This window comes from Aspergillus karnatakaensis, assembly GCF_047715665.1.
Source record: "Aspergillus karnatakaensis strain CBS 102800 unplaced genomic scaffold BJY04scaffold_4, whole genome shotgun sequence".
Taxonomy (NCBI): Eukaryota; Fungi; Ascomycota; class Eurotiomycetes; order Eurotiales; family Aspergillaceae; genus Aspergillus; species Aspergillus karnatakaensis.
The window spans coordinates 834,501-858,450 of NW_027395716.1; the positions used below are offsets into that span (position 1 = coordinate 834,501).

A 23,950-nucleotide genomic window follows, 5' to 3' on the forward strand; every position below is an offset into this window, starting at 1 on the left:
AACATCTAAATAACTCATTGTGGCCAGTAAGTTTGGATCTCTCTTGCTCTCTTGCTCAAATAGTTTGAAACTTCAACCCTGTAAACCTCAAGTGTTTCGTGAGCTTCTCGTCGTTGCTATCTTCTGGCTCTTTCCACACTCTTATCGCCGCTTATTTCCGTCGCCTCCATCTTCGTGTTTGGTCGAGATTACTAGACCGTCTTCTTCGCAGCTCATATCAAAGCGTTTTCTACACGACTTCGGCACCACCTCACATATTCATCACGGTATCTCCCTTGCTATGTGGAGCACAAGAGCCCGAATCTCCGCAGCGCGGTTTTTCCAGCAATCTCGGGCTCCCGCAAGCTCTTTCGCAAGAGGACGACCGAGTCCTCGGGCAGGCCCTCGAAACTCCATCCGAAGACCACCGCCGATTCGTAAAGACCCGACCCCCTCAGATGCTCAGGCTGGCAATACCGCCGCTCCCGTCGCCAACTATGATCCCGCTCAGAACTCGCTCCTCTCACCCGTCTACATACCTGAAGATCCGCATGGCGTACTCAAAGAATCGCATCCCGCGACTGGGATTCTCGCCAATTCAGGGTTGGTTGTACAGCGACAGCTAGAGTTGATGAATATCATGATGTGAGTTGGATGCTCTGCGCATTGTCATCAGGTGGCTGACGCTGTCTCTAAAGTGGTTTTGAACAGGCGAACAAGTATGTGATACTCGATGCACAAGGGAATCATATCGGGTATATGGCAGAGCAAGAGAAGGGAATGGGTAACATAATGGCACGACAATGGTTCAACACTCATCGCAGCTTTGTTACACATGTTTTCGACAAGCATGAAAATGAAGTTCTACGGGTAAGGACACTGCTTTCACTAGGTTTTCCAATGGAGGCTAACGCCCGCAGTTTCATCGTCCATTTGCATGGATTAATTCCAAAATCCGAGTATACGATCCTCTTGACGTCGCCAGCAGCGCCCACTCCCCTTCTACCGCCGTTCAGACCAGTACCCCCGGTTCCCTTATCCAGGCTGCGGACACCTCAAACGCTCGGGTATCACCTCTTGGATTTGACCAGATGCGCGTCATTGGAGAAGCACAACAACAATGGGCACCGCTACGACGAAAATATAATCTATTTACATACCACAATTCGCCGAACCCTGAAACCGAGATGGGGACGCGGCAGATACCACTTACACAAACAGGGTTGTCAAACTCCCAACAGTTACAATTGGCTCAAAGTTCAGGAGGGAATCGTGAAACGGGCGAGTTCAGCCAATTTGCCTATGTCGATGAACGCTTCTTGTCCTGGGACTTCGCGTTACGTTCCGCCGACGACCGCCTGATTGGCTCTGTTAACCGTGACTTCTCTGGATTTGCTCGTGAAATTTTCACAGACACCGGCGTCTATGCTCTGCGGATGGATTCCGCGGCACTTAGTGCCGTTGAGGCGCCAAATCAAGGAACCTCAGTCACTAGCATGTCTCTTGATCAACGTGCAATTATGCTAGCCACAGCTGTAAGCATTGACTTTGATTATTTCAGCCGTCATAGTGGTTCGGGTGGTATGGGATTTTTCCCAATGTGGTTCCCTGGTGCTGGTGGTGCCGGAGCCGCCGGAGCTGAAGGTGCAGCTGGCGCAGCTGGCGGTGCTGCCGCAGGTGGTGCTGCTGCCGGCGAAGCTGGGGCTATAGGGGCAGCCGCAGCCGGTACCGTAGGACGAGGAGCTGCTGGAGGTATGGCTGAGGGTGCTGCTGCAGGAGCGGTAGGCGCAGGCACAGTTGCAGGATATGATGCAATGAACAGGGGCTCATCGAATGAGAATCACCCACAAAGCGGTGCGCCAGATCAACCGCCCTCTTCCCTCGACCAGAATTCACCGGAAAACAGCCAGACAGGACCGTATGGGGATCCCTGGGCACCAGAGCCAAAAAATGAACAACCGCCTGAGGAGCCATGGGCGGAAGAGGAGGAGGATGATAACGATGGCGGTGAAGGTGGAAGTGATTGGAGTGATTGGTTTTAGATCTAGATTGTTTCTTGGGCGTCTTTCCGACCTCGGCTGAACCATGAGGGTTTCTGTATAATAAATTTCAGAGCGAACATGCTATCAGCATGTCCTGATGAGACTTGATATATTCCACAAGGAACATTGTATAATACCTACACTCCTATCCCTGCTGTGGTCTTTCCAATAAGCATATCCGTCCTCCTTTTGTGCCTGAGGCATCAATGATCGGCCAGCCATGAGGCAGTGGCAACGGAGACCGATGAGACCGATATGCAGGCCCGGTTCTCATTTCCTCTCATTGTTGCCATTATTGCCACAACATCTACTCGGGACCTGTTCCAGATCCACTGCACTGTTACCTCTCGCTTTAAAAGAAACCCCCCTCTCGCCCTTCCGCAACCCTACGGTCTCGTCTTCCTCTTCCCCATATCAACCGGTCAATAATTTCCCCCACCCCACCAACCTCTTCTCCGCACCACAGCCACTACGTACAACAATAGAAAGCAATTGCCCTCGTGCGCCGTTCTTCCACAACTCATCTCCATATTTAACAGGTTACAACACCACATACCTTCACCATGTCATCCATGACCCAGAACCGTCTCTTCCGCGAATACAAGACGCTCTCTACGAATCCCCCCGATGGCATTGCCGCCGGTCCGGTCTCCGAAGACGACATGTTTCACTGGGAAGCCCTGATCCAGGGCCCGGAGGGCACGCCTTACGAAGGTGGGATTTTCGCCGCGGAGTTGAAGTTCCCAAAGGATTATCCGCTCAGTCCGCCGACTATGAAGTTTGTGGGGGGCGGGGTTTGGCATCCGAACGGTGAGTTGGCTTATCACTACTCTCTTGCTCTTCTTTGAAGTGCTAGGGCTGGAGGTTGGGTTTGACTCGGATGAATGCTAATTCGTGGCTTGTCCAATCGTAGTGTATCCCAATGGCACAGTGTGTATCTCGATCCTTCACCCGCCTGGTGATGATCCCAACCACTACGAGCATGCGTCAGAGCGGTGGTCGCCTATCCAGAGTGTGGAGAAGATTCTCATCTCGGTGATGAGTATGCTTGCGGAGCCAAATGATGAGAGTCCGGCAAATGTGGAGGCCGCGAAGATGTGGAGGGAGCGAAGAGCGGAGTATGAGAAGAAGGTGAGGGATGAAGTCAGGAAGGGGTTGGGTCTTTGAGCAGGCTGGGCTGCCGTTTCTGCTAGACCATGTATATATTTGCTGGAGGTGATGAGTGTTTAGCTGTCTCTTGGTTGTCGTTCTTGGATCTTCATTTGCTGCCGCTCAGTACTGGCACGCATACCTGCTTTATCCATAAGTCGTTTGTGCATCGCGCTTGGATGGGTTGGGCGTTGGGAGGATCTCATTCTTTTTCTTTGTTTAGACGGTCTAAATACATGACATTATGCCCCTACTGGCGCATTATACCATCTCAAGTATACTCATACCACTGTGAGACAAACTATTTCGCAAGTCTCACCATCTCCCGCCCAATCCACCCCTCCAGTCCTTCCTCCCGGTCATACAGAATCTCAATCTCAGCCTTCACATTCAACATCAACATCCGCTGCATCTCAACCCTCCACTCCACCTCAGGTCCACCAACCGCGAACACGGGATTCCGAGCCAACCTCTGCGTGATACCCCGTCTATCCCTCTCCGTTAAAGGAATAAGCGCCTCATCACTCATAGCCCCTAACCCATTAACAACTTCCGACATGCGTAGTCCCAACCAGCGTAGAGAAGGGATATTCAGACCTGCGTTATCGCGTGCGTGCGCCATAGAGCCGTATTTGTAGACGGACATTATGGACATGCCGTCGGGATCACTGTCGACTAGGGCATAGAAGCGGACTGGGTTGGTCTGCCGAGTTAGTAATGTAGCATCGTATATCTTGCGGATGAATGCGCGAGTGCGCAGGTCGGGGTAGCCTTTTCCCTAGTTGAGTTGGCTTGATGGTAAGTGGTCATGGTTCCGGGGGCTGGGGGTTTGTAGATGGTTATGACTCACTGTTATCAAGATTCCTTTTCCTACTGCGCTGTGGATGTGGAAGTTGCTTTGTGCAAGGCGGCGGAAGACGGCCTACTGGTGGTGAGCTTTTGGGTTGTGGCTAGATATATGCTGTATGTAGGAGTATATACTTCTTTCTCAATGACAAGGACCCAATTGATCTGTGAGGTGTCGAGTTCCACTATATCTTGTATTCTTGGTACAAGGCACTCCTGGGATGCCCAGATCAGCACCAACCGGTTCGTTGGTAGTTGTTCTCACCTTCAATAATTCCTGGTAGTCGGTGATCCTTCCATCTGGGGCTGCCAGTCGATAGTACCCTGCGACGAGCCCCTTTGCGGCTGCTTCCTGGGCTATAGTGTCAGACGACTAGGCACCTAGGCTGATGAGGATCGCATACCACGTTCAAATCCGATCGTTCTACCCCTATAGTAAAGGCTAGATCGTCAATATATCGGTTAACGACGCCCTGGGAGTTGAATAACTCTGGATTGGTGTAGTATATATCCCTGTCGGAGAGGCGTATTAGCCTGGAGGGCCCATAATTTCAATCAGAAGTCATTTGCACCTTGTCGATATATTGACGCCAGAGCGCATTGCTTCTTGTATAGCGGCCAAAAGCACCACAATGACATCTTCCATGGACATGAGTAAGATGTCACTATGCTGTTCTGATTTCCACTGACTGAATCTCCAAGCTTCATGTGCATCACTTCCTGGCCACTTGTATGTGACTCGAGTCTCTCCTCCAGTGCATTCGAGAGCACCACTCTGCGGGCTGACGCGATAGACACAGTCGGCATTGTTTGCTCTTCGTGTGAGTGTGATTGATGGGTTGCCTCCGGCTCCTCCGTCCGGTGGTATGACCTGGTCGATCAGGTCTTTGAGTCGTTCTTCAAGATACTCTCGAGTGCGAGCTTCGGGGGGTTGTATGTAGGTTGGGGTTTGGGGAGATGATGGGAATGTAAGATGAAGATTTGGCAGCGGTGCTTCCATTATATATCTGGGGGTTCCTGGTGAGCTGATCTGTTATGCGAACGCTGTTAGGCAAGTCCATGTGTCTTCAATTGGACGGAATCAGCTTAAGAGTGGTTGCATCAAGCTAGATAGAATGCATCCGCCATACAGAGTCAAGACTATGATGCTACCTAACCTATCCGTCCGATAAGCGCCAATCGAGACGGTCACTTGATGGGTTCTTCTTCTGGGTATAGGAGACTTGATTCTTGAGCCATGTTGTTCATCAATGGACCTCAAAATGCGCGTATGACTTTGATTTCACTCCAATCACTTTCTTAGATGCCCCCCTTTCTCGAATAGCGCCGCTACGTGAGGCTTGTTGAGGAGTTGGACTTTTGTATAGTTCGCAGGAATGATCCTCAGGCACCAAGGCTCCCACGGGCACCGGCACGGGTGACTAATCGAATAAATAGATCCCCAGATCTTCACGCAAGGATTCGCATTCAGTCCTGTTTGATATTTTATCGCGTCGGTCCATTGTGTTGCCTTTGGTGTCAATTGACTGCCAGGCCCTGAAGGTCATCGATTTTATCGCATTGGTTGAGTTACAGACGCAGACGATGCCAGACAAGCACATTGCGCCCTGGAGAACGGAAGCTCAGGGCCATCTAGCCCCTGACGCTAACAACGACGCAAAGACAGATTATTCTAGATGGCGATTGCTGGACGACGAGGGCCGTCACACATGGCACTACCTGGAATCTGACGAACAAAATAAAGAGTGGCCCCAGACTGTTGCAGATAAGTATTTTCTGGGACTTCCAACGGTACTTCCTCCAGGTCTCTGCCTAGATCCACTGCTAACATCGTTTAGGGCCTTCCGAAGCTGCCAAAAGCTAAGACTCCTCTGCAATCTGCAGAGAATGGCTTAGAATTCTTCTCTAAGTTGCAGCTGCCTCCGGGCAATTGGGCGTGCGAGTATGGAGGTCCTATGTTCCTGCTCCCCGGTTTGATTATCACTTACTATGTTACCAACACGCCAATCCCCCCAGAGTATGCCACTGAAATCAGGAGGTATCTTTTTGCCCGTCAAAATCCGGATGATGGAGGTTGGGGTCTGCATATCGAAGCTCATAGTTCCGTTTTTGGGACAAGCCTGAACTATGTAGTCCTGCGAATTCTTGGCGTCAGCGAAGATGATCCTCGCATGATCAAGGCCCGTGGCCTACTGCATAGCTTTGGAGGTGCCATCTACGGCCCTCATTGGGCTAAATTCTGGCTGAGTATTCTTGGCGTGATGGACTGGGATTGTGTCAACCCTGTTCCTCCAGAGATCTGGTTTGTTATACAATCAGCGATAGGTCGTCACTGCTTAGACTAACTCTCTGTAGGCTTCTTCCCGACTGGGTCCCGATTGCACCCTGGCGCTGGTGGGTTCATATGCGCCAGGTCTTCCTTCCCATGTCCTACCTTTGGTCCAAGAGGTTCTCACATCCCGTGGGTTTACTCACCAAGCAATTGAGAAAGGAACTCTACACGGATCCATATGACTCCATAGACTTTGCGAGTCACCGGAATTCCATACATGAAGCCGACAATTACTATCCTAAGACATGGCTTCTCAATGGCTTGAATTCGTTGCTTGTGAACGTGTGGAACCCTTACCTCCGACTCTCTGCCATTGTCAAAAGTGCGGAGGATTGGACATGGGAGCTGATCCGGATGGAAGACGAGAATACTGATTATGCGGGTCTTGGGCCTGTAAATAATCCGATGAACATGATTGCGTGCTATGTTCATGATGGGCCGGACAGCTATTCAGTGCGACGCCATCGCGAGCGCTTGCACGACTATATGTGGATCAAGGAGGAAGGCATGTTGATGAACGGCACCAATGGTGTTCAGGTTTGGGATACCGCTTTCATCACACAGGCCATTGTTGTCGCTGGATTTGCAGACGAACCGAAATGGCGACCAATGCTCACCAAAGCCCTGGAGTTTCTGGAAGCTCATCAGCTAAGGGAGAACGTTCCTCATCAAGAAAAGTGTTATCGTCAGCATCGTAAAGGTGCATGGCCCTTCAGCAATAGAACCCAGGGCTATACTGTCAGTGACTGTACTGCTGAAGGGTTACGATCCGCAATACAGCTTCAGGAGATGCATGGCTACCCGAGGCTGATCTCGGAAGAACGTTTAAGGGACACCGTTGATTGCTTGCTGCTGCTGCAAAACCCTAGTGGTGGCTTCAGCGAGTACGAGGCGACCCGTGGTTCTCCCAGACTCGAGTGGCTCAATGCCGCGGAGGTCTTTGGCGGCATTATGATTGCGTACGACTACCCTGAGTGCACCACCGCATCGATCACAGCCCTCTCCCTATTCAGCAAATACTACCCCGACTACCGTTCCGACGAGATTAAGGTGGCAAAGGAAAGGGCAGTGAAGCGTATCAAGCAAATGCAGAGGCCCGATGGTAGCTGGTACGGAGCCTGGGGTATCTGCTTTACCTACGCTGCCCTATTTGCTCTGGAAAGTCTTGCGAGCATCGGCGAGACGTATGCGACAAGCGAACATTCTCGTCGTGCCTGCGAGTTCCTGATGTCCAAGCAGATGGAGGACGGAGGCTGGGGAGAATCGTACCTCAGCAGTGAGAAGCACGTCTACATTCAGCATGAAAAATCCCAAGTCTGCCAGACTGCTTGGGCTTGTATTGCCTTGATGGAGGCAGACTACCCCCACAAGGAACCAATCGAGAAGGCGATGAAGCTTATGATGTCCCGACAACAAGAGAATGGTGAATGGCTTCAGGAAGCCATAGAGGGGGTGTTCAATCAATCCTGGTAAGTGGCTCAACATGAGTCAGTTGACAACATGAAGCTAACAGAATCTAGCATGATTTCGTATCCCAACTACAAGTTCTACTGGCCTATTCGCGCTCTAGGCTTGTACAGCAAAAAGTTTAGCAATGACGAGCTGCAGTGAGCTGGCGGTTCTGGTGTTGTGTGTACTATTTCATATCTCCATGTACTAATCTTAATAGCCGGGCTCCAAAGTCTAGCACTTATGTCTTATGATACGCTCAGATAGCATTTAATCTACTTGATCCAAGCTAGATAATTTTCCTGAGAAGTATAAAAGGTCAACCTTAGAGTGGGGCTTACATAAGCGCTTCCCCGCAGGTTGGAGAAAGGTATGGAATCAATCGAATCTTCAAAAACAAAGAAACTCAAAGCTCGTAGGTTTCCTTTCTTCTGCTAATTCCGAACCTCATAAAGCTCCTTCCACTACTTCATAGCTGCCTACAGTTTCCTCGATTCCGAATCCAGCCGCGCAATCCCTCGGAACACTCCCAAATCATCGAATCCTCATCCGACCAACCCACCCCCGCCTCAAGATCTAACAAAACAAACCCAACACACACCTGCAAAATGAACGCTGCATCTCAGGGCGATGCCGCCCTCGCAAAATCCGACTATGTCACCGCACTCCAACACTACACACGAGCCCTCATCGAGCTCCCCCGCGCTCCGCCCTACTACATCAAGCGCTCGACCGCATACATCCGGCTCAAGCCCGCAGACGGCGGACCGAATGCCCAAGCTGCACTCCACGATGCGGAGGTTGCACTTGCATTTGCTCGGGAGCGCGCGAAGCGAGACCTTATCCAGGCGGCGCAACTGAGGAGGGCTGTGGCGCTTTATACGATGGAGCGGTATGGCGACGCCGGGTTCTTGTTTGGTTTGTTGGAGGGAAAGGTTTTAGATCAGAAGGAGGGCGGGGATGCTGCGGATAAGGTGAAGGATGTCATGAGCGGGGCGAAGACGGGGCCTGCGAAGGGGTTAGCGCAGGAGTTGCAAATCTGGTTGATGAAGGTTAGGGCGAAGCTCAGGGCGTTGGAGGAGGGGGATGAGAGGGCGAAGGTTACTGTTGGGGAGGCTCCGGAGGGGGTCAAGGCGCCGTCGGAGAAGGAGTTGAAGAGGCAGCTTGAGGCGTTGAAGGCGGGGAAGGTTGTTGAGGATGGAAAGAGTGTTGTCTCTACACCTGCTGGAGAGGAGAAGGCGAAGGAGGCTGCTGCTAAGGTGGCTAAAGAGAGTAAACCCACTACGGCTGCTCCTGCTCAGACTCCAGACAAGATCAGGCACGAGTGGTATCAGTCGAATGACTCGGTTGTTGTGACGCTCTATGCGAAGGGCGTGAGCAAAGATAGTGTGGATGCTGAACTCAAGAATGACTCGGCACGTATATCGGTCTTTATACCTCTGTCCAAATGCTAACCTAGTCTAGGTATCTGTCCAATTTCCCCTCCCGTCAGGCTCAGAATACGCCTTCCATCTGGACCCTCTCTTCGCCCCCATCGACGAATCGGCCTCTAAACTCACTACATTCTCAACAAAGATCGAACTGGTCCTACGCAAGCAAACCCCCGGCCAGAAATGGAGCTCTCTTGAGTCCACATCGACAGACATCAAACCCACCACCACAACATCAACTCCAGCCCCTCCACCACCCGCATCCGCTCCATCCTATCCAACCTCCTCCCGCCACGGGGCTAAAGACTGGGACAAGCTCGCTTCAAATCTAACCGCGAAAAAGCCGAAGAAAACCAAGAAGAAGGACAGTGCCAAGGCCAAGGCCGAAGGCGAAGGCGAAGCAGACGACTCGGACAACGAAGGCTCCGTTGACTCCGACTACGGCGGTGACCCTGTGGACGGCTTCTTCAAGAAACTCTACGCTGGCGCCGACGAAGATACTCGGCGCGCAATGATCAAGAGTTTCACGGAGAGTAATGGCACTTCGCTGAGCACGAACTGGGGTGAAGTTGGCCAGGGGAAGGTGGAGCCCTATGAGTCTAAAGACTAAGCTGCTGAATGGTGAATAAGTAATACGATCTATTGCGAATTTTGTTAGTCAAATTGAGGGAGCGCTGGAGCCGGTGTTTTGCTCTGTGGGTTGCTTGTTTTTTTCGACATATTTCTCATTTAGTTCTCACTTACACTTTCCAAAGGAGAATGGCAAGGCTGGAATATAATGGAATCTGAACTGGCTTTAAGTCGTCCTGCGTTTTTCATACACATTCATTCGCATCGTCTCTATGACTAGACCTCCCTCCCTCACCAAAAATAGTAGATATACCATAACGCCAATAACCTTTTATTTTGTATACACATACTCAACCCCCCAATAGCTCCCAAAAATGATATTCAAGAAACAACCATCGTCGACTTCTTCTTACCATCTTGATACAGGAAAAACTGAATAAAGATGACCATATCCAAGAACAACGTCCCGAAGCTGCCAATCAGCCAGGACAGATTCACAAGGATATACCGTCCATAGATCCTCCCAACCTCGAAACCCTGGCAGTGCCGCCGCCCATGTTCACAGACAGGCGAGTAAGCCAGGATTGAAAGCACGTAGGTGAGGTTGCCGATGCAGGCGAAGAGGAAGAAGAGGAGAGACACGCCGTCCGTGGACTTGCGCTTGTAGTTGAGGAGGATTTGAGGGAGTCGAGAACCGAGGTACAGAACTGCACAGAGATAGCCAAAGACTTGCCCTAGGGTGTCGAACGAGAGGCCGCTATCCTCGGGTGATTTGTGGGAGGTGTGCTTCTTGTGTTTCTGGGGCGCGGACCGGCTAACGTACCAGCCTAGGATCCCGGCGGCGCAGACCAGCGCGACGGCAGAGAGGTTGAAGAGGATGGATTGCAGGGCTGATGGGGTTTTGCGTGGGCGAGGGGTGGTTGAGGAGTCGATGAAGGGGGTTGCGGGGGAAAGGTGCGTGCCGTCGACGGTGGGGTGAAGGAAAGAGGAGCCCGAGTGGCGGCGGGTGTTAGCAAGGTCTGGGACGGAGATTGAGCCGTTGCCGTTGGCGGTTCTGGAGGAGGTGCTTGTGCCGGTGTGGTAGGATTGGGCGTGAGATTCGTGCGAGGGGAGGAGAGTTGTCTGCTCGGTTGGGTGCCTGGAGATGACGGGGGATGCGGTTTCGGTCTCGTCGGTGTCCTCTACTAGGGTGGTGGTGGATGTGTCGTTGCGGAGGGTGAAGCCCCGGTAGTAGAAGCATTGGCCCAGGAGGACGATGTCGGCGAGGGTGTAGTAAACCGCGAGTATGATCATGGTTGGGAGGACGCCCTGCAGGACAGCACCAAGGATGTTAAAGACGTCGCCTGCCAGCCAGACGACAAGGAAGAGTAAGGATAGGCCATCAGCAGAGCCCCGACGAAAGTTTTCGATAATCTGGGGCGAGAACACAACGACCCAACAAGCAATCGAGATCGAACTAGCTATTTCTTAGCAGGGTCTTCTGAGATAAACAATGCAGGTTCACACACCCGCAGATCCCACTCAGGGCCTCGAGGTCAACATGCAGATTCTGCGGAGGGAACATGGTCAAGCAGGGCTGCGGATGTATCCCAATCTGTTTTTGGGACAGAGGATAGCAGGATTGATCGTCACCAAGAGGGGAAAACAAAGGGAAAAATCCGGGGTTGAAAAGTTCGTCGTTTCGCGGCTTTAGGGCTTCATGACGTAAACTTGACCTCGGAGCTCTCTTCCAGCGCTTGTCATTACGTGGGCTGCATCCTCCGTTGATTGTTCTGATCGTATGATCGAATTCATGGACTAACTAATCAGGGACTACACTTTTACCAATGACTGACAGCAGTAAGCTGGTTTACTATCAAGTTCTTTGGTTAAAAGTGCTGCTGTGTCTGAACTCTGGACTACGTATAGTTATACGGAGATTAATTAACTTAGAGCGCATGGCGCTTCTGCAGATAAGATCAACTCAGTCCAATTGGGTTACTCATAACGCCTGCTAGTAACATGCAAGGTACTCGTGAAAAACAGCATTTATTTGAAAGCCGCGGGGGCTCTTAAAGCAGCAGCAGCAGCAGCAGCGTCATCATGTGATTTTTAGTAAGCCTCTGACGTGAAGAGAGCAGCATGAGGCACGATGAGCGGCGATCATCTTGTCTTGAGATTCCACAGCAAATCGAGCATCTCGGAGCTTGGCCTTTCGACTAGCACATAGACTGCTCAAACATGTGCGCCCGATGACTGTCTCAGCTATCAGGATCCCGTTCACTGGCCCATTGCCCCCTCCGATTATCTTTCCGCCGTCCGCCGGATCAGTGTCCGGAGCAATTGATGCCTTTCTCAGCTTTTTAACCGCCGCACCGTCACCTTACCTACGAGGAGTCGATGTCGGGAGACACTCTCAGACCGTCCTCCTGACCGGGGCCGGAATATCGGTAGCGTCTGGCCTGGCAGATTATCGAGGCGAGAACGGTACATATATACAGAACAAGACCTACCGGCCGATATACTTTCACGAATTCGCATCGAGACATGAGTCCCGGAAACGATACTGGGCCCGCAGCTTTGTGGGATGGCCGGGTCTTTTGAAAGCGCAACCGAACTCGACGCACCTGGCCATACGAGACCTCAGCGCCAAAGGTTACGTTAGCTCTGTAATCACGCAGAATGTCGACTCTTTTCATCCGATCGCGCATCCGGAGATTCCATCAATTGAACTACATGGCTACTTGAGGTCGGTTGTGTGCTTGAGCTGTCGGAATCAGTTTTCTCGAGCAGAATTCCAAAATTCACTCGAAAAGCTCAATCCAGCCTGGGCAGAATTTCTGGCGAAGATGGTTGATACTGGGGCTCTCGACACGAACAACCCAGAGGAGCAGCGGCGTAGAGGAGTGAAACTCAACCCCGATGGTGATGTGGAATTGCCAGAAGCGCCATACTCCACGTTTCGTTATCCCTCGTGTCCGACTTGTCTTGAGAAACCTCCTCGGCTTCAAGATGGGAGCTCCGCCAGAGTGGATGCAGAGAAGGACGGTGCGTGGCTACCAACATCCAATGCGGGTATTTTGAAGCCCGCCGTGATCATGTTTGGAGAGAATATAGATCCGCTAGTTAAGGTGGCTGCCGAAGAAGCTATTGATGATGCGGGGAGATTGCTTATACTAGGAACCTCGCTAGCCACATACTCGGCCTGGCGCTTGGTGGAAAGAGCGTCCAAGAGAGGGATGCCCATCGGCATCATAAATCTGGGCGGCGTTCGAAACGAGTCTCTTCTTTTGAAAGAGGATCCGTCGCAATATATCCGTTGTAGCCTCCACTCAGATGAAATTGTGCCGTTTGTTGCTTCGCAACTTCCGAGCCAGTCACACTAGACATGGAATAATTATAGAGCATTCAGAACAGATCAGCCATTCAGTTTTGTTCGAAATATATCAATGCAGGAGTCTGATGATCTGATTGAAGAGTCCGTAGCGCCGACAAAGATAATAATAGTAATAATCAATCCATCAAGAGTGGTTGTTGCTGATTGATAGCCGCCGGCGTTTGGCAGGATGCTAGGATGAAGAGTCCGTCCGTGCTTTTCGGCCTTCTTAGAGACAGCGCGGGGCTCAAAAACCCGCGGTGGAATCAATTTGACGCAAACTGACATGACATGACTTCATTACAACAAGACCCCCAGCGACACCACACTACGCCTTCCTCGTCTTCTTTCTTGGATATCGTCTCGAACCTCTCTGCGCCCAGATCTTTCCTTTTCCCAGCTCACCAGACCGTCTCGCCTCCTCCATTTTCGGTACAGCGCTCGCCGAACATGGACAAGGCGCAGCAACCCAGCTCTTTCCAGCAGTTGGAAAAGGTGAGCCCTCGACATGTTTATTGAGTACTTCCCAGGATTTAATCCGAAAAACTGACTGTTCGGCCATGATGTTTAGCTCGGAGAGGGTACATATGCCACCGTACGTTCACGATTATCGTCCCATTAAGCTTCCTCGCGACCGCCTTGTATCCAGCTTATATACATGCTAAATTGAAGAATACAGGTTTTTAAGGGGCGGAACCGTCAAACCGGTGAACTGGTCGCTCTGAAAGAGATTCATCTTGATTCCGAAGAAGGAACGCCCTCGACCGCCATTCGCGAGATCTCGTTGATGAAGGAGCTGAAGCATGAGAGCATTGTATCCCTTTACGACGTCATTCACACAGAGAACAAGCTCATGCTAGTTTTCGAATATATGGATAAAGATCTGAAGAAATACATGGACACTAGAGGCGATCGAGGACAGTTGGACCAAGCAACGATCAAATCATTTATGCACCAACTCATGAACGGCATTGCATTTTGTCATGAGAACCGAGTCCTTCACCGAGATTTGAAGCCGCAAAACCTACTAATCAACAAAAAGGGGCAACTGAAGTTGGGAGATTTTGGACTCGCTCGTGCATTTGGCATCCCGGTGAACACATTCTCGAATGAAGTCGTGACCCTATGGTATCGCGCCCCGGACGTTCTCCTCGGCAGCAGGACATATAATACGAGTATCGATATTTGGTCCGCTGGCTGCATCATGGCGGAGCTTTATACTGGCCGTCCTTTATTCCCAGGAACCACGAACGAAGACCAACTGCAGAAGATTTTCCGCCTTATGGGGACGCCCTCCGAGCGCTCTTGGCCAGGAATCTCGCAGCTCCCAGAGTATCGGGCCAATTTCCACGTATTTGCAACGCAAGACCTTGGCCTGATTCTCCCTCAGATCGACCCCCTGGGTCTTGATCTGTTGAATCGGATGCTTCAACTGCGCCCGGAGATGCGCATCAGCGCCCATGATGCCCTTTCTCATCCGTGGTTCCATGACCTTCCTCAGTTACAAGCGCAATTGCAGCAGCAACACCAACAACAAATGGTTGGCGGGTATGGAATGATGCCACCACAGCAAGCATATTAGCCCAGACATTCTTTCATCCTTCTTTCGTCAGGAGTTTGTTGCGTTGCATTGAGATTCATGGTATTGGTTTATTGTTTGTTAGCAAGACTTGATAAGAGGACTAGTTTTAGAAAGGGAGAACACGGCGTTAGACATGCAGGGCAATGAAGCATGATATTGAATAATGACGATTCTTGTGGAACGATGCTCCTCGACCTTGACAAAACTTCAAGCGATGGTTCCCAATAGGGCGAGTTGACTACGGCTAACTATCGATTGACGATCGACCTTACTTACATACAGCTTGCACGGGCCATCCAACAAACAACAAAAAGTGTCTATGCTTTTACCCGTCAAGTCAAGGGAGCTTGCCGAATCTTGCTTGGTCGGAAAAAGAAGAGATGGGTTTTTTCCACAAATCCCAGTGGCAATTGGCCAGAGCTGGATGGCACACGACAGGAGCTCCCCGGTCAGATCTGCGTGGAGACGAATCCTTCATCCAACAAACAGCCAGTGATTGATCACTTCAACCGCTGACTCCGAGCTCCGCATCGCTTTCTGAGTCGCCTTCTCCTTATCCTGCTGGTCACGGGCTCTGCAGAGGTTCGCTTATTATGATACATTCCTGGTGAGGCCCGACTCCCGAGGACCACGGTGTTTCAGGTTGTCGATGAGTGTGTCCTTGTAGGCAAAGGGGTTGCCATTTGGCATTGCCACCGGCAAGACTCTAGATTCCCCTTGGCATTGACCGGTCCTCCTTTCTAGCCAGCGATAGAGTCCCCTCGCATCTGAAGCTCGAAATTAAGATTCCCATCGATGGGGGTCAAGCGGATCAGGAGCTCTCGGGCTTCCCGTTTGATGGGATTGGCCCTAATACACTCGGCATCCTTGTCCACCCTGCACACTGGCAAAACTCACCAGCTCTCAGGCGACACGTATGGGTCAGAAAACAGAACCTCCCTCCGAGTCTGGAGGGGGGGGGGCGAGACTCGTAATAAGAATTTATAATAATATGATATATTGACCCGACAATTATCCCTCCTGCATACGCGGCTAGGAGCTCACCTTAGATCAGCCGCTCACTTCGGACTTGCACTTTCGATTGCTTTTTTTTCTTCTCCCTGCTCTGCTCGTTTACGTCTGTCATTTCTGTTTTCTAAAATGCTCTACCTTGGAAGGATCGAGATGTAATCGTCGACGATAGTTTCAAACAATCATGTCGCTATGTCGCTGTCGGCGGACCAACTCCACGCCATCTCGGCCACAGAACGCACCTGCTCGACAATTTCCTTGACTGCGACCAGCATCATCATCATATCCTTCCTCTCGTCGCCAGCATTTCGCAAGCCTATCAATCGCTTGGTATTCTATGCCTCCTTCGGCAACATTATGGCGAATGTCGCTACTCTCATCTCGCAATCTGGGATTAGAGCGGGCCCAAACAGCAATCTATGCCAGATGCAGGCATTTCTTATACAATGGTCAGTCCTTGGAATGGGATTAAGGCTGAACTGCGTCTGATTGTACTGACGCCTCTAGGTTCATGCCTGCCGACGCTCTATGGACCTTTGCTATGGCATTCAATGTCTACCTCACCTTCTTTCGGAAATATAACTCAGAACAACTACGGCGTTTAGAGTGGAAGTACGTTGTGCTATGCTACGGTCTTCCCTTCATTCCCGCCTTCTTGTATTTCTTCATAAGAAGCCAGTCAAGGGGCAAAGTGTACGGCTCAGCTATTGTACGTCCCGTCCTTCCAGCGTTTGGCAAGTTTCTTACGCATTGCAGCTCTGGTGCTGGGTCGCACCATCCTGGGACTTTTTGCGTATTGCAGTCTTCTACGGTCCGGTATGGTTCGTCATCTTCCTGACGTTGGCGATTTACGCGCGCATTGGAAACCTCGTTTGGCGACGGAGACGACAGCTCAAGGAAGCTGGAGGACTCGACACAACCATTGACGTTTCTATACCTAACGAGCCGCCATTTTCGAAAGTTACAGAGATTAGTATCACTAGGGAAGCTGCAATCACGTTCTCGCTCCCAGAGGCCGGCCCATCAATAGAACAGTTTACCTGCGCTCAATCGGCCCATCGCCCATACTCCGTCAATGTCCACGCAGGGATTGCTCCTCCTAGTCAGTTTCAACTGGAGCCCATAGGTAGCAATGAGGCTCCCGCCGAAGCCTCACAGTACGACCCGCATGACGATTCAACAACAGTGTCCGTGGTCAACACCGCAGCCTGGGTATATACCAAGTACGCCATGTTATTTTTTGTGGCCTTGATTGTTACCTGGGTAGGCCATATCCTTTCCATCTAGTCAATCCTCGTATTTGAATCTCGACTAACATATTTTAGGTCCCTTCAACAATCAACCGGGCGTACGCACTCGCTCACCCTGATAGATCCATCTTTGGGCTGAATTATGCATCGAGCTTTGTGCTTCCGCTTCAGGGATTTTGGAATAGCCTGATATATATCTTTATATCGTGGCGGTGTTTTAAATCTGCTTTTGCTGATCTTCGTAACGGCTCTTTTGGACGGTCTTATCCCGGTGCTGGTCACCGACGTCCTTCGAGTGGAAATGAGAGCACTCGGGGGTTGACGGCCTAGTTAAAATCTTGCATAAGAACTCTTTAAAATAGTGATGTTACTGGTAACTATAATAGAAACGATAATATTAATCATATTGTGAAAGTATGAAAGCAATAGTTAGCCAATAGTTGACCACAAACCGCCCATACTACCCTAGCCTCTATACAAGCACGTGATCAACGCGTAACCAACCACCCTGCGCGCCGCGACAACCACTCTCCATCCATGATCCATCTCACCACCGCTCTCCAAAGTTCCACCACAAACCCCCCTGCAACGTTTTCCAGACACTACAGCGACGACAACCACAACCATGCCGCCCGACCCAACCCAAAACAACAACAACACAAACACCACCACTACTCACCAATCCCCCTCCCCTCCCCCTCAACCCCCTATCGCCCAAACCCCCGGGCCCCGCGTAACCCGCCTACAAGAAATCTACGCGCAAGCACTTGCCCGCACGCTCCGCGCAAACTCCTACGCAAATTTCGCATCTTGTTTTCCGACGCCCGCGAAACACGTCCCTGCGAGCCTAGAGAACGTTTGGCGCCAATTGAACGCGAAGTTGGAGGAGAGTGCCAGCGCGGAGTTTGAGGATATCTTAGCAGAAAGGGATGCTGTCGCGCAGCTGAATGAGTTGGATCGGTTGGTTGGGGAGGCGAGGGCTCGGTGGGAGGCGGGCCAGGAAGGGGATGGGGAGGGGAATGTGCCGTATGTTTTTACTTGTTGGATTTGATAAAGGGGGTTTTGTTGCTAACGTGGGCATACGTGGGCAGACCGCATACTTTGCCGCCCGATGAATTGTTTAGGGCGCATTTGACGCCGCATTTGGAGAAGACGAAGGGCGTGCTGGATGCGAGGATACAGGATACGGGGGCGCAGAATGTGGAGTTGGCGCAGAAGGTGCAGGCTCAGCGTGCTGAGATTGAGCAGTTGCTGGCTAGTTTGGAGGCTGTTGTTGCTGATGTTGAGGGAGCTGCTGCTGCGGCGTCGGAATATGGGGGCCAGAATAACCTCCGTAAGGAGGCTTTACTTATGGATGAGGAGGTCAAGGCCAGGGCGGATATCTAATTCGCATACGATGGAAGAACAGGGGAGTTGATTGGGTGTCTATTACGACAAGAGAACTTCCATGTCAGGTCCGCTAACCCATCCATCCTCCACCATCTCCTCCGCGACCGCCAGCAGTTCCTTGGGCGCCGATACCTTGAGCTGCGCGATTTTCTCCTTCTGGCCCTCAATGGCGGCTGCGATGGCCTCTTTGCAGGTCCCATCACGTTCAACGCTGGCTGATCCATTGCGGCGCGCCAGTCCCGCGGCGCCTCGGTAATACGTCTGCGCATTTCGAATAAGCGTCGCACCGTGTTGGTGGGCCATGGCATGCTCCCATGGCGAAAATCCCAGCCTCCACCTGATCATTTCCGTATCGCCTCTGGCTAGATGGATCTTTGGCAAATTTTCGGCATCCGGAAGCTTGGACGCTTTGGTTAGAGAGTCAAGGGCGGTGGATAATGCCTGCCATCTGAAGCCGAGCGACTTTACGAAAGACTCTTTGTCATGATCCGGAGGCTGTTCGGTGGTAGCCGTGTTGAAAGACACAAGTGCGTCGGCTTTGGCACATAAGCCCTCCGGATCCGCTGAAATATTCAAGTCTGGCCCGAATGAATTCGTCACAGCGCTATAGTACGTCTCAACATCTGTGCGTCCGCTCCGGTATAGGACCTCGTTCAGGGCAGCGTTGAATCTTGCTCGTGCCAGGGCTGCCTCATAATGCCGGTTAGAGCCTTCCATGTACGCGGAGATCTTCTCCTGCAGAAGCTCGGTGGAATATTCCTCAACCCAGTTTAACCCAACGCCCGGATCATATGTCAGGAGGTTACAAAGAGTCGACAGAGCGTCCAGCTGTGCGACAGCAGTGTCCACGAGTGTATCTTTCGTCACCGGCTCTACAACAGCAGCCCATTGCTCTTGTTCCGGCTCTTTTGAGCCGCCAACCTCCGAGGCCTCCTGCACATCTTGCATTGGCTCGGACTGTGCTACCTCCCCGGCTTCCATTTGCCTTATCTCCTCTTGCATCTCGGTATACCTCAGCTCCTGAAGTACAAGACACCGCTGGAACAGCTCGATGGCTTCCTGCAAGAAATTGACCGCTTGGTTGAGCTGTTCCTCGACCGGCCGTTTCGTATCGGTGACCAATTCAGCCAAACTCGTGAGGACCTGTGCCGTATTGAAGAGTGCGTCCGCATTATCCTGTTCCAGTTGCAGGGCTTCCCGGTGTGAAATCAGGGCTACGTTCAGGACCTCCGCCAGCGGGGCGGATAGTTGCGAAGATAATCTCGGGTGCTGCGTGATTTCATACTGAACTCTCGCTCTACAGATGATCAGTAAGCTTGGTTCAAGCGAATGCTTGGGATTCAATCCAAGCGCTCTAAACAATACAGGAAGGACGTACTTGTTATACGCTAGATCAAAAGCATTAGGGTGCTTCTGCAGTCCCTCGTCGTACGTCGTGATGGCGCGCATAAAGAACCGTAGTGACTTTGCGGCGTCGCCAGCGCGCCATTTCTCTCCCGCTTCTTCCTGCTCAACTCCGACTGGTTATGGTCAGCATTATGTTGGCTGCTTGTGCGCTCATCTAGGCACATACCGGCGAGGAATTCATCTGCCGTTCGGGGAGCCTATAAATAAGTGACGGATTAGTTTAGTTGTCCATTAAGTAAATGCTTACTGGGTTGGTGTGTTCAGATTCAATAAGGGAACATACCTGCACAGTCTTCTTCTTGGACTTCGGCTCCTTAAGAAAAGCCTTTGGTTTCGGCATCCTGAGTTCAGATATATATTTATATATTTATCGAGATAGCTCGCGGTTTGGCTCGACCACTAACGCCTCGACCAAGAAAACAGGTTGATCCCGTCGGAATGATTGAGAGGTATAGCCAGAGCAAGATCCAAAACAACAAGATAATACTCCGTCCAAGGACTGATTTGAAGCTAGACAAGATGACGTGCAGTATTTTCTGCGTAAGATCTCCCCACCATCGCCGACAATACTGCCGTATCTATGGTGGTACCGCCCTGACAACCGCTTGCGGGGTTAAAGCAGCCAGAGAGTCAGACGCAGATCGGCGGCCTATTCTAGCCCCTAGGCCTCGGCATCCCGACTGAGCGGGGTCGGAGACATGCAGGCGTCGCAAATGTAGCATTAATTTTGACTAGCCTAGATTGTTACGTGCTCAGTCTCATTCTAGCCAAGTATTCGAAAATCTTGTAAGGCAGCCTGATCTACAATGTAGTATTGCACGAGGAACCGGCGGCAAACTGTTTGTTGGACAAAGTGTATTGTCCATGCGGTGGAAGCATCAGGCGCAAGGATACCGTATGTTGGTGCAGAGGTGCCGACACTCAAGGTCTCGATGTGACTAATCTTCCAATAAGGATAGGACTGTTGGTTTCGCAATTCTGAGCCTGAAGGAACACAATGCACTATGGCAGTGCATATGATGCTGCCTATACTCTGTGATCTATATACATCACATTCCTAGGACAGCATGCACGAGACGGATAATCATGTATGGCGTACGGAGGCTTGCAGAGGCACATCCGCTATTGTTGTTGTCAGCTGTTGTGACAGAGAGGCGAACTTTGTTGCCATAGGCGTTCATTTGATAGCCAAGCTGGGCATCTGGCACCAACGAGTAATGGATTGTGCCATCAAAGATTCAGAGTACATTGTGTCAAGCGAATGAGACTGCCTTGATGCTGATATTACTTACATTAGCACCAGGAGCAGCGAATTGGCGCTGGTGGCCAAGGCTGGTGACAAATATCCAAACCAGAAGGGTCGCCAAGGAGCCCCATTGTGAGCGAGCCCATCATCTTAGAGAGGACTTCCAGGCTTTAATTTTATAGCCCAGCGAGAATTTGAGATATTGTTTCCTTCTCATTTTGGGTTGCATTAGCTGAGCGATAGTTCAGAATGTCAACAACTTTTAGTGTGAAGACAGAGCCTTAGTGCCAGTCTAAGAGTTGTCATCGCTTCTGGGGATTGGACGAACTAAATCAAACACAGGCCCCAGTTGGCGGCCGAAGAGTCCGTCACAAAAAGCATGTGGCCAACTATGTAGGGTCCAGGATGAGGATCAGCAGTCAGTAATCTGCAGGTCTACAGGACGAGGAGGATGACCTGAGGTTGTGTCGCATTAGAAGAAAGAAACAGTCCTGCTGTTCAAATATTCGAAGGTTGATTGCGGCAGAAGACCGCGGACTGTCACAGTCAGATTCAGCTGGCTGCTGGGGCAGTGACGGTGCAACAGAGCTCCCTCGCGTGGCATTGTCTGCCGGGGCCATACGGAGCTCTTTTAACTTGTCCCCGACACGTGGCAGCTGATGAATCCGAGGGAAAGAAAGCAGCAAGAATATATCAGAAAAAATTGGAGTAAGATAGATTGACTCGGAGATCCCTTGTATTCTCAAAATGACTACACCCAGGCTCTGACTTCATCGTGAGTTGAAGTTGGGGTTCAAGACTGCGAGACTGGAGTGGACCTGGATGGTATGATGCAAGCACCCACTCCTCTGAGTCCTCTCCCTGTCTCACTATTGTCACTCGTCACTATTATAAAAGGTCTCATATACAATTATTCTGAATACATTCTGAAAAATCGTGACGCCTGTTGAACAGTAAGTACGTATCGGGCTGAGAGCAAACGGCCTAAAATACTCTTGTTGGTCCCGACCCACCCCTTAGTCGACCGTTTCCCCCATTTTCTCTCCTGAATCCTCACCTGCATATCACTCAGCTTGGCTGCTCCCCTTCTCACCTTCAGCAATTATTCTATCATTCTCCTTTTCTCTGACATTCAAGAGCTTTCCAGGCCCAGCATACTCTTCCTCACACTTCGGAATATTTGCATTTGATAGTTCTTGGGTGTTAACGTTTTTAAGGTATGGCTACGCTTTTCCTATTTCGCCATTAATCACCCGCGCCATTTGGGGCCCTCTAGGCTTGACTCCTATTTTTTTTTTCCAGAGGCCCTTTGGACTAACTATTGAACCTTCTTTCTTGGTTTTCCTACACAATTTTCTCCCCTCCACCCTTGTCGCGTCCAAGAAACTGACATGAACAGTCCCTTGGATATATAGACTGCGTTTGCACCTCGAGCTATCGGCTCCAGCCCGCCGACCCGCACGTCTCAGCAGCAAAGCATGGCAAGACACACCTCTCTTGACTCTGAGCGACCCATCATGGCCCAACCGGTAAGTCTACCTCGGCTTCAGGGCGCAAAGCTAAGCGCGGTCTAACACATTTAGAACCGTGCCTCAAAGAGATTCTCCACCGTCAGCGGCAGCCCTTCGATTGCATCGGAACGTACCACTGGAAGCCTGCCCAGCGGCGACCCCAGGCTTGCTGAATTCCATAACCTGCGCGATGGCTTGGAACGATTGGAAAACAAGCCCCTGCAGAAGCAACGTTTTGTCCCCAGTGCCGAGAAGACCGACAATCTGAGCAAGCTTGCTCTGGGCGCTAAAGTGGAGCGCGCCCTCGGACGCAGAATGACCGGCCAGGATGCTGTTATGCGGGCAAAGCCGGTGCTGAACGAGAAAGCTGCTGCTTCCGAGCCCCAGGCCACTACTTCATGAACCCTGATATTTTTGCGAAGAATTCGCGACCCAGATCTGGATACCTTTACTTTGATTTTTGGTTCCGCAGTGTTTTTTCACCATTAGCTCCTCATCGCATGCTGCGCTCTCTTTTGTTTCCCTTTTACGGCGGATATCGTGGTTCAAGTTTGATATCTGTGTTTGACGAGAAATTTGCGTTCTTATGTCTCTCTCATACCCCCTTTTTTCAACTCAACGCCGATTGTGTTTCTGATTATTTAAACAAAATCATTTGGTATTTTTGACGATTGAGGACTACGCCGTTATCGCCTTGAAGTGCTCTGAAAGTAGTTTTATCAATCTCCCAATGAATTGTGGCTTATCTCACAACATCTGATAGCTCTTCCTCTGAAGGCTTGCTTGCAGCTCGGTCAGTTTGGCAGACTGCAACAAGGATACCGATTTCTAGATCTCGTCTATTGAGTCTTCACTTTTCCATCTGATAGCCATATCCTCCGATAAAACTGGCAGAAAGCCATGCAGGGAGCAAGCGCGGACATGAGGATTTACTATTTGTAGAAGGCGGTGTAGATTGCCACACTGTACCACCACTCGTCACTCTGCGACTGTCACCACCACAATTGGAGAATCCTCACATTTTGACCGTTCTAGTCGCTCGCGAACCTCTCTCTTCATTTCTTCTCTATACTCAATTATCCTCGCTTGTCTTTCTCCGCTTGTAGAGGTGCCCTTTACACGTCTTTCTTCTCTGTACCCACTCTTGATCTCCCATCCTGGCTTCCGTGTTTGCCTCTTGAGACCTTCTCCAACCTCTATTTCAAATTAATCGCACAAGAATCTTTTCCTCCACTCCCACTCCAACCCGCCTTCAACACAACATTGTCGGACGCAATCAGTCTGCTCTTCTAGATCCCGGACAGTTCTCATACAATTCGCTTCATTCTTTCAAAGAATATTTTCCTCTTCTTAGAACTGTGCGTTTCTCGAGGGTCCTTTGTGTTCCTTCCTGCTTCATCTC

At 50.9% G+C, this 23,950-nt stretch overlaps 12 protein-coding genes across 12 annotated transcripts; 9 read left to right on the forward strand and 3 right to left on the reverse strand.

The window, feature by feature from the left end:
- Positions 1 to 215: 215 nt before the first annotated feature.
- Positions 216 to 2,230, forward strand: BJY04DRAFT_178908 (scramblase family protein). The gene is made up of 3 exons (XM_073709819.1): positions 216 to 624; positions 678 to 849; positions 900 to 2,230. The coding sequence occupies exons 1-3, from the start codon at positions 281 to 283 to the stop codon at positions 2,019 to 2,021; spliced, it is 1,638 nt and encodes a 545-aa protein (XP_073576150.1). The 5' UTR covers positions 216 to 280; the 3' UTR covers positions 2,022 to 2,230.
- A 57-nt stretch (positions 2,231 to 2,287) lies between these two features.
- BJY04DRAFT_178910 (E2 ubiquitin-conjugating protein UBC7) lies at positions 2,288 to 3,371 on the forward strand. Its single transcript, XM_073709820.1, has 2 exons — positions 2,288 to 2,831; positions 2,935 to 3,371. Exons 1-2 carry the CDS (start codon positions 2,585 to 2,587, stop codon positions 3,186 to 3,188), a joined length of 501 nt encoding a protein of 166 aa, XP_073576151.1. The 5' UTR covers positions 2,288 to 2,584; the 3' UTR covers positions 3,189 to 3,371.
- Positions 3,372 to 5,141, reverse strand: BJY04DRAFT_178916 (putative meiosis-specific topoisomerase Spo11). Its single transcript, XM_073709821.1, has 7 exons — positions 4,707 to 5,141; positions 4,589 to 4,655; positions 4,421 to 4,529; positions 4,282 to 4,368; positions 4,152 to 4,232; positions 4,021 to 4,092; positions 3,372 to 3,948 (listed from the first exon to the last, which is right to left on the reverse strand). Exons 1-7 carry the CDS (start codon positions 5,014 to 5,016, stop codon positions 3,472 to 3,474), a joined length of 1,203 nt encoding a protein of 400 aa, XP_073576152.1. The 5' UTR covers positions 5,017 to 5,141; the 3' UTR covers positions 3,372 to 3,471.
- Positions 5,142 to 5,153: 12 nt separating this feature from the next.
- Positions 5,154 to 8,086, forward strand: BJY04DRAFT_178923 (terpene cyclase/mutase family protein). Its single transcript, XM_073709822.1, has 5 exons — positions 5,154 to 5,390; positions 5,454 to 5,807; positions 5,855 to 6,318; positions 6,372 to 7,817; positions 7,869 to 8,086. The coding sequence occupies exons 2-5, from the start codon at positions 5,601 to 5,603 to the stop codon at positions 7,957 to 7,959; spliced, it is 2,208 nt and encodes a 735-aa protein (XP_073576153.1). The 5' UTR covers positions 5,154 to 5,390; positions 5,454 to 5,600; the 3' UTR covers positions 7,960 to 8,086.
- A 122-nt stretch (positions 8,087 to 8,208) lies between these two features.
- Positions 8,209 to 10,045, forward strand: BJY04DRAFT_178924 (co-chaperone SGT1). Its single transcript, XM_073709823.1, has 2 exons — positions 8,209 to 9,212; positions 9,262 to 10,045. Exons 1-2 carry the CDS (start codon positions 8,406 to 8,408, stop codon positions 9,835 to 9,837), a joined length of 1,383 nt encoding a protein of 460 aa, XP_073576154.1. The 5' UTR covers positions 8,209 to 8,405; the 3' UTR covers positions 9,838 to 10,045.
- On the reverse strand, positions 10,046 to 11,443 carry BJY04DRAFT_178927 (PQ-loop repeat-containing protein). The gene is made up of 2 exons (XM_073709824.1): positions 11,306 to 11,443; positions 10,046 to 11,253 (listed from the first exon to the last, which is right to left on the reverse strand). Exons 1-2 carry the CDS (start codon positions 11,359 to 11,361, stop codon positions 10,179 to 10,181), a joined length of 1,131 nt encoding a protein of 376 aa, XP_073576155.1. The 5' UTR covers positions 11,362 to 11,443; the 3' UTR covers positions 10,046 to 10,178.
- Positions 11,444 to 11,591: 148 nt separating this feature from the next.
- BJY04DRAFT_178928 (putative SIR2 family histone deacetylase) lies at positions 11,592 to 13,234 on the forward strand. The gene has a single exon (XM_073709825.1). The coding sequence runs from the start codon at positions 12,029 to 12,031 to the stop codon at positions 13,160 to 13,162; it is 1,134 nt and encodes a 377-aa protein (XP_073576156.1). The 5' UTR covers positions 11,592 to 12,028; the 3' UTR covers positions 13,163 to 13,234.
- Positions 13,235 to 13,443: 209 nt separating this feature from the next.
- BJY04DRAFT_205043 (cyclin-dependent serine/threonine-protein kinase phoA) lies at positions 13,444 to 14,734 on the forward strand (the record flags this gene model as incomplete). Its single annotated transcript, XM_073713559.1, has 3 exons — positions 13,444 to 13,647; positions 13,724 to 13,747; positions 13,832 to 14,734. The coding sequence occupies 3 exons, from the start codon at positions 13,444 to 13,446 to the stop codon at positions 14,732 to 14,734; spliced, it is 1,131 nt and encodes a 376-aa protein (XP_073576157.1).
- A 1,053-nt stretch (positions 14,735 to 15,787) lies between these two features.
- On the forward strand, positions 15,788 to 17,359 carry BJY04DRAFT_178933 (putative cAMP receptor-like protein). The gene is made up of 4 exons (XM_073709826.1): positions 15,788 to 16,194; positions 16,253 to 16,454; positions 16,502 to 17,008; positions 17,071 to 17,359. Exons 1-4 carry the CDS (start codon positions 15,938 to 15,940, stop codon positions 17,323 to 17,325), a joined length of 1,221 nt encoding a protein of 406 aa, XP_073576158.1. The 5' UTR covers positions 15,788 to 15,937; the 3' UTR covers positions 17,326 to 17,359.
- Positions 17,360 to 17,620: 261 nt separating this feature from the next.
- On the forward strand, positions 17,621 to 18,381 carry BJY04DRAFT_213873 (PMF1/NNF1 family protein; the record flags this gene model as incomplete). The annotated part of the gene is made up of 2 exons (XM_073715053.1): positions 17,621 to 18,021; positions 18,087 to 18,381. 2 exons carry the CDS (start codon positions 17,621 to 17,623, stop codon positions 18,379 to 18,381), a joined length of 696 nt encoding a protein of 231 aa, XP_073576159.1.
- BJY04DRAFT_100847 (uncharacterized protein) lies at positions 18,235 to 20,430 on the reverse strand. The gene is made up of 4 exons (XM_073707927.1): positions 20,075 to 20,430; positions 19,958 to 19,988; positions 19,763 to 19,904; positions 18,235 to 19,681 (listed from the first exon to the last, which is right to left on the reverse strand). Exons 1-4 carry the CDS (start codon positions 20,129 to 20,131, stop codon positions 18,424 to 18,426), a joined length of 1,488 nt encoding a protein of 495 aa, XP_073576160.1. The 5' UTR covers positions 20,132 to 20,430; the 3' UTR covers positions 18,235 to 18,423.
- A 1,542-nt stretch (positions 20,431 to 21,972) lies between these two features.
- On the forward strand, positions 21,973 to 23,301 carry BJY04DRAFT_178942 (uncharacterized protein). The gene is made up of 4 exons (XM_073709827.1): positions 21,973 to 22,034; positions 22,185 to 22,254; positions 22,437 to 22,566; positions 22,621 to 23,301. Exons 3-4 carry the CDS (start codon positions 22,516 to 22,518, stop codon positions 22,948 to 22,950), a joined length of 381 nt encoding a protein of 126 aa, XP_073576161.1. The 5' UTR covers positions 21,973 to 22,034; positions 22,185 to 22,254; positions 22,437 to 22,515; the 3' UTR covers positions 22,951 to 23,301.
- Positions 23,302 to 23,950: the final 649 nt, after the last annotated feature.

Excerpts from the sequence above, each read along its gene's own strand:
- BJY04DRAFT_178933 (XM_073709826.1), top strand. The coding sequence starts at position 15,938 with ATGTCGCTGTCGGCGGACCAACTCCACGCCATCTCGGCCACAGAACGC. Across the intron at positions 16,455-16,501 it reads AAGTGTACGGCTCAGCTATT|CTCTGGTGCTGGGTCGCACC; the intron begins GTACGTCCCGTC and ends TACGCATTGCAG. Across the intron at positions 17,009-17,070 it reads TGGCCTTGATTGTTACCTGG|GTCCCTTCAACAATCAACCG; the intron begins GTAGGCCATATC and ends AACATATTTTAG.
- BJY04DRAFT_178908 (XM_073709819.1), top strand. The coding sequence starts at position 281 with ATGTGGAGCACAAGAGCCCGAATCTCCGCAGCGCGGTTTTTCCAGCAA. Across the intron at positions 625-677 it reads GAGTTGATGAATATCATGAT|TGGTTTTGAACAGGCGAACA; the intron begins GTGAGTTGGATG and ends CTGTCTCTAAAG. Across the intron at positions 850-899 it reads ATGAAAATGAAGTTCTACGG|TTTCATCGTCCATTTGCATG; the intron begins GTAAGGACACTG and ends TAACGCCCGCAG.
- BJY04DRAFT_178927 (XM_073709824.1), bottom strand. The coding sequence starts at position 11,361 with ATGTTCCCTCCGCAGAATCTGCATGTTGACCTCGAGGCCCTGAGTGGG. Across the intron at positions 11,254-11,305 it reads GCCCTGAGTGGGATCTGCGG|TTCGATCTCGATTGCTTGTT; the intron begins GTGTGTGAACCT and ends AGAAATAGCTAG.
- BJY04DRAFT_178916 (XM_073709821.1), bottom strand. The coding sequence starts at position 5,016 with ATGGAAGCACCGCTGCCAAATCTTCATCTTACATTCCCATCATCTCCC. Across the intron at positions 4,530-4,588 it reads GGCGTCAATATATCGACAAG|GGATATATACTACACCAATC; the intron begins GTGCAAATGACT and ends CCTCTCCGACAG. Across the intron at positions 4,233-4,281 it reads ACTACCAGGAATTATTGAAG|GAGTGCCTTGTACCAAGAAT; the intron begins GTGAGAACAACT and ends TGGGCATCCCAG.
- BJY04DRAFT_178928 (XM_073709825.1), top strand. The coding sequence starts at position 12,029 with ATGACTGTCTCAGCTATCAGGATCCCGTTCACTGGCCCATTGCCCCCT.
- BJY04DRAFT_178910 (XM_073709820.1), top strand. The coding sequence starts at position 2,585 with ATGTCATCCATGACCCAGAACCGTCTCTTCCGCGAATACAAGACGCTC. Across the intron at positions 2,832-2,934 it reads CGGGGTTTGGCATCCGAACG|TGTATCCCAATGGCACAGTG; the intron begins GTGAGTTGGCTT and ends GTCCAATCGTAG.
- BJY04DRAFT_178942 (XM_073709827.1), top strand. The coding sequence starts at position 22,516 with ATGGCAAGACACACCTCTCTTGACTCTGAGCGACCCATCATGGCCCAA. Across the intron at positions 22,567-22,620 it reads GACCCATCATGGCCCAACCG|AACCGTGCCTCAAAGAGATT; the intron begins GTAAGTCTACCT and ends TAACACATTTAG.
- BJY04DRAFT_100847 (XM_073707927.1), bottom strand. The coding sequence starts at position 20,131 with ATGCCGAAACCAAAGGCTTTTCTTAAGGAGCCGAAGTCCAAGAAGAAG. Across the intron at positions 19,905-19,957 it reads GGCAGATGAATTCCTCGCCG|TCGGAGTTGAGCAGGAAGAA; the intron begins GTATGTGCCTAG and ends GACCATAACCAG. Across the intron at positions 19,682-19,762 it reads TTTGATCTAGCGTATAACAA|AGCGAGAGTTCAGTATGAAA; the intron begins GTACGTCCTTCC and ends GATCATCTGTAG.
- BJY04DRAFT_178924 (XM_073709823.1), top strand. The coding sequence starts at position 8,406 with ATGAACGCTGCATCTCAGGGCGATGCCGCCCTCGCAAAATCCGACTAT. Across the intron at positions 9,213-9,261 it reads CTGAACTCAAGAATGACTCG|GTATCTGTCCAATTTCCCCT; the intron begins GCACGTATATCG and ends AACCTAGTCTAG.
- BJY04DRAFT_178923 (XM_073709822.1), top strand. The coding sequence starts at position 5,601 with ATGCCAGACAAGCACATTGCGCCCTGGAGAACGGAAGCTCAGGGCCAT. Across the intron at positions 5,808-5,854 it reads ATTTTCTGGGACTTCCAACG|GGCCTTCCGAAGCTGCCAAA; the intron begins GTACTTCCTCCA and ends AACATCGTTTAG. Across the intron at positions 6,319-6,371 it reads CCTGTTCCTCCAGAGATCTG|GCTTCTTCCCGACTGGGTCC; the intron begins GTTTGTTATACA and ends AACTCTCTGTAG.